This window comes from Alligator sinensis, unplaced genomic scaffold (assembly GCF_000455745.1).
Source record: "Alligator sinensis unplaced genomic scaffold, ASM45574v1 scaffold1244_1, whole genome shotgun sequence".
NCBI lineage: Eukaryota > Metazoa > Chordata > Crocodylia > Alligatoridae > Alligator > Alligator sinensis.
In genome coordinates, this window is record NW_005842591.1 from 257,047 (window position 1) to 261,924 (window position 4,878).

A 4,878-nucleotide genomic window follows, 5' to 3' on the forward strand; every position below is an offset into this window, starting at 1 on the left:
GCGGCGCCGCTCCCTGGCCTCCCCGGGGGCTGCCACGGTGCAGGCGGACCCTTTGTGCCTCGGCAGGGTGGGCAGCCGGAGCCCTGTGCCCCGCAGGCCGCGCTTGCCCAGTCCCGTCAGGCTCAGCAGGTCAGTGGAGCGGCCCCGGCGGAGCAAAGGGGCCCAGTCCGGTCTCTGTGCCCCCACGGGGGCCGTGGCGCCTGGGCTCCTGCCCCTGCTCCCAGGTCAGGACTTCCCTGCTGCCCGTGGGGCGGTCGGCTGTGCCCCCAGTTCAGGCGGAGCCCTGTGCCCCGCAGGCCGCGCTTGCCCAGTCCCGTCAGGCTCAGCAGGTCAGTGGAGCGGCCCCGGCGGAGCAAAGGGGCCCAGTCCGGTCTCTGTGCCCCCACGGGGGCCGTGGCGCCTGGGCTCCTGCCCCTGCTCCCAGGTCAGGACTTCCCTGCTGCCCGTGGGGCGGTCGGCTGTGCCCCCAGTTCAGGGCCCTGCCCCTGCCGCGGGCCAGCTGCTCAGCTCGGGGTGCTGGGGCCTGCGGGTGCCAGGCCCCCCCCCCACCACGCAGCGTCACCTTGAGCCCGCGCCGGCGCTAGGTGAAGGTCAGAGGCAAGGACTTTCCCCGCCCCAAAGTGCTGGCTCAGCACATTCCCTGCCTAGCCAGCCGTGAGGATGGAGCAGGCTTTGCTGGGGATTATGTGTGCAGCCCCTCCCTGCAGCGGGGACCCTGCCCCCCGCTCCCAGCGGCGCTCGCAACCCTTCTTGCAGCTGCCGTATGCTCGGCGCTGTACGTACGTACAGCTCTGGAGACCGCGGTAGCAGGGCCCGCAGCCTCCTGGCTCGGGCCCGCTCGCATCCTGCGAGCTGGAGGCTCCCGCGATGCCCAGGGCAGGTCGCACACCCCCCAGCACCAACATGGGACGTGCACGCAGCTGAGGTGGCACAGCCGGTCGTTGCTACCCCAGGGCGAGTCGGAGCCACCTGGCAACCGTGCCCACGGGAAGCTGCTCGCAAACAAACACGGAGCTGGGCGGGGAGCGCGGGCAGGGGGGTTAAGCCCCGGGCACCTGTTCCCGGGGCGTTTCCAGGCCAGGGCTGCAGCAGGGGAGCTTGGCTGGACCGAGCGTGCGGTAGCTAGCAGGCCCCTGGCACAGGCATCGTATGAGGCCCTGGGGGAGGCTGCGATGCCCCCGTGCTGCCAGCCAATGTGGAGCCAGCCCCCTGCTCCCCCTGCGCGTGGTGGGGCCGGGGCTGCCGGCTCCCACGCTCCAGGGTCGGAGCAACATCTGGAGCTGAGTGCAGCTGCTGGGGGCTCGCCCCGGGGTCGTGGGCAGGGCAGGGCAGGGCGCGCTTCCTGCAGGATGGGCTGGGAACGGGGTGCCCCTGGCTCCCCTGCAGCCTCTGGGGCCTGGGTGCTGGCAGGCAGCCTTGGGGAGGGGCCCTGGGGCTGGCCCAGGCCTGGCTTCCTGCCTCCCCTTCCTGGGCCCTGCTGGCTGGTGCTGGGGGGGCCGGGGGCCGGTGTCTGCTGCTTCCTGCTTCCTTCCCCCCAGTCCCAGCTTCTGGGACCTTCCCGGCCTCCCCCCACACACGCACGTGCACGGCCGTGCTCCCAGTCCTGTGCCCGGCTGGCTCGGAGGGATGGACGGAGGGGCGGCCGGGGCTGAGCGCCAGGGAGGGGGAGCCCCCTTGGGGGCGGCACATCCGCTTGCCGGCACATCTGGCGAGCAGCTGGTGGAAGCCAGGGCTCCCCCCTCCCCCAGCCCCGCAGGCCACATCTCCGGCCCCAGCCCGGGGTGTTTAGCACCTGGCTGTCAGACGCTCGCGTCTCCGGGCTCTGCCCCAGCCTGGAGACTGGCTCCCAGCAGGGCTGAGCCACTCCGGCACCCGGCTGCCCTCCAGCTGTGTCCACGCGGACCCAGGGCCCCTCCAGCCTCGACCTGCAGCACCGCTGCCCATCCCGGCTCCAGCGGGCAGGCCTGCTGCAGACAGTGCTCTGGTGCCCCGAGGACCCGGTGATGGGCACGGGGCTGGGAACCCCGAGGGGAGCAGGGCTGAGCCGTGCCCCGGCCTCTCCAGCGAGGGTCCCTGAGGGCTGGCTCAGCTGCTCCAGGCGTTAGACTGGAGGGGGCTGGGGCTGGGGGCTGGGCACTCCCCGGGCTGCCGGGGGGCGTCTGGTCTGACAGATGGAGACGCCGCGGGTGGGATTAGAGCGGCTTCCCCCCAAAGCTGCCTTTGGCTCGCGGCCCGGAGGGTCTGCTACTGGGTTCGGGGCACTGCCTCTGGGATGGCTCCACGGCCCCTCCCGGCTGCCTCGGGGGCAGTGGCCGAGCCAGTCCTGGCGACCACGGGGTCCCTGGCGAGTGCCGGAGCAGTCCCACGCCCCGCGTGACTGCCGCGTTTCCCTTGCAGCGAAGGCGTGTTCAAGTGCCCCGAGGACCAGCTGCCCCTCGACTATGCCAAGGTGAGAGCTCAGGCGCCTGGGTCCCGTGCTGGCCAAGTGACCCACTGCCAGAGCCTGCTCCCTGGCCACGTGGCGCTGGCTGGGCAGCTGTGGCCTCCACGTGTGGCGGGTTCCCCGGGGGGTGCCAGGTTGCAGCGTCTGCACTCCCCAGTCTGCCCAGTGCTGTGAGGCAGGTGTGGGGAGTGCCCATGTCCGCGTGGATGGGCCCAGCAGCCCAGGCCCCGCCCATCCCTGGCAGAGCCCCTGGCCTAGGCTGCGGTGCCCGAGCCAGCTCTGAAGCACCGGCCCCTTGTGCCGCCGCCCCCGGTAACCGACACCGTCTCTCAACAAAGCTGGCTTGTTTGGCTGCCCTACAGCCCTGCCAGCCAGCGGGAGCCATGCCGAGCCCCCGCCAGCCTGGTGGGAAGGGGGGAGTACGGCCCGGGGCTGGGGGCTCTGCACCAGGAGCGGGCCACTGTGGGCTGCGGGGCACCGGGCATGTTCCTCCCACCCTGGAGATGGAGGGGGTGGCTGGGGCAAGGGACAGCCAGGGTGGGGACACAGCCCCGGGAGCAAGCATGGGTGCAGGATGCCAGCTGCCAGCCCCTCCCCGCCTGTGCCCGCAGATCTACCCGGACCCCGAGCTGGAGTCGCAGGTGCTGAGCCTCACCATCCGCTGCATCCACAGCGAGGAGGGTTGCCGCTGGAGCGGGCAGGTCAAGCACCTCCAGGTGAGGGCTGGGGGGTGCCGTGCCATGCTACGGCCCCGCCGCCTGGCCCGTGCCCTGATGCCCATCCGTGCTCCCCCCAGGCCCATCTCAACACCTGTGGCTTCAACGTGATCCCCTGCCCCAACCGCTGCGGCCTGAAGCTGCAGCGCCGCGACCTGCCGGCCCACCTGCAGCACGACTGCTCCAAGCGCCGGCTGCGCTGCGAGTTCTGCGGCAGCGACTTCACCGGCGAGGCCTACGAGGTGCGCGGATCGGGCCTGGGGTGGGACAGGGACGGGCGGATGGGCAGTGGTGACGGCGCCGCTCTCACCCCCAGACCCACCAAGGCGCCTGCCCGCAGGAGAGCGTGTACTGTGAGAACAAGTGCGGTGCCCGCATGATGCGGCGCCTGCTGCCCCAGCATGCGCTGGCCGAGTGCCCCAAGCGCACCCAGCCCTGCGCCTACTGCTCCAAGGAGTTTGTCTTCGACACCATCCAGGTGAGGCCAGCGGCAGGGGGGACACCCGCGGGGGTGCCAGCAGGGGGGTGAAAGCGGCCCTGGGGAGCGGCTCACCTGTGCCTCTGCCCCCAGAGCCACCAGTACCAGTGTCCGCGCTACCCCGTGCCCTGCCCCAACCAGTGCGGCGCGGGCAGCGTGGCCAGGGAGGACCTGCCCGGGCACCTGAAGGAGAACTGCAGCACGGCGCTGGTGCTGTGCCCCTTCAAGGAGGCCGGCTGCAAACACCGCGTGAGTGCCAGCGCCCCCGCCCCTGCCTGCTCCCTTCCCTGCGCCCCCGCTGATGCCCGCCACTTGCCCCGCAGTGCCCCAAGGTGGCCATGAGCCGGCACGTGGACGAGAGCACCAAGGCGCACCTGGGGCTGGTGTCGGCGCTGGTGAGCCGGCAGCGCCAGGAGCTGCAGGAGCTGCGGCGGGAGGTGGAGGAGCTGGCGCTGGGCTGCGACGGGACGCTGGTGTGGAAGATCCCGGACTACGCGCGGCGGCTGCAGGAGGCCAAGGCGCGCAGCAACCACGAGGCCTTCAGCCCCCCCTTCTACACGCACCGCTACGGCTACAAGCTGCAGGTCTCGGCCTTCCTCAACGGCAACGGCAGCGGGGAGGGCAGCCACCTGTCCGTCTACATCCGCGTGCTGCCCGGCACCTACGACAACCTGCTCGAGTGGCCCTTCTCGCACCGCGTCACCTTCTCGCTGCTGGACCAGAGCGACCCCTCGCTCTCCAAGCCGCAGCACGTCACCGAGACCTTCCGCCCCGACCCCAACTGGAAGAACTTCCAGAAGCCGGGGGCCTCGCGCAGCTCCGTGGACGAGAGCGCCCTGGGCTTCGGCTACCCCAAGTTCATCTCCCACGAGGACATCAAGAAGCGCAACTACGTGCGGGACAACGCCATCTTCATCAGGGCCTCGGTGGAGATCCCCCAGAAGATCCTGGCCTGAGCCCCAGGGACTGAGCCCAGCCACGGGGTCCTGGGGGCCGTGACGGGGCAGGGCAGCCCCCAGCCCCTCGGCGCTGAGCACCCCGGTGTCGTGTCCTCAGGGGCGAATGCTGCACCCGCAGCACGGTGCTAACAGCCGCTGGGGCGCGGCGCAGGGGTTGCGGGGGCAGCGTCGGCCTCTCTGGCCTGGTGCCGGGAGGGGACAGGGCCCGTTGCACCCAGGTGCTACTGGGGATCGGGTCCCCCTGGGATCCGGGGGATGCTGCAGGAGCCAGGGTGACACCAG

General features: G+C 71.8%; 1 protein-coding gene across 1 annotated transcript; it reads left to right on the plus strand.

Moving 5' to 3' along the window:
• Position 1: 1 nt before the first annotated feature.
• On the plus strand, positions 2-4,593 carry TRAF4 (TNF receptor associated factor 4; the record flags this gene model as incomplete). Its single annotated transcript, XM_025214604.1, has 7 exons — positions 2-129; positions 2,398-2,449; positions 3,055-3,159; positions 3,240-3,401; positions 3,476-3,637; positions 3,731-3,886; positions 3,961-4,593. Coding segments are annotated over 7 exons (1,398 nt in total), but the record flags the coding sequence as incomplete, so codon positions are not given.
• Positions 4,594-4,878: the final 285 nt, after the last annotated feature.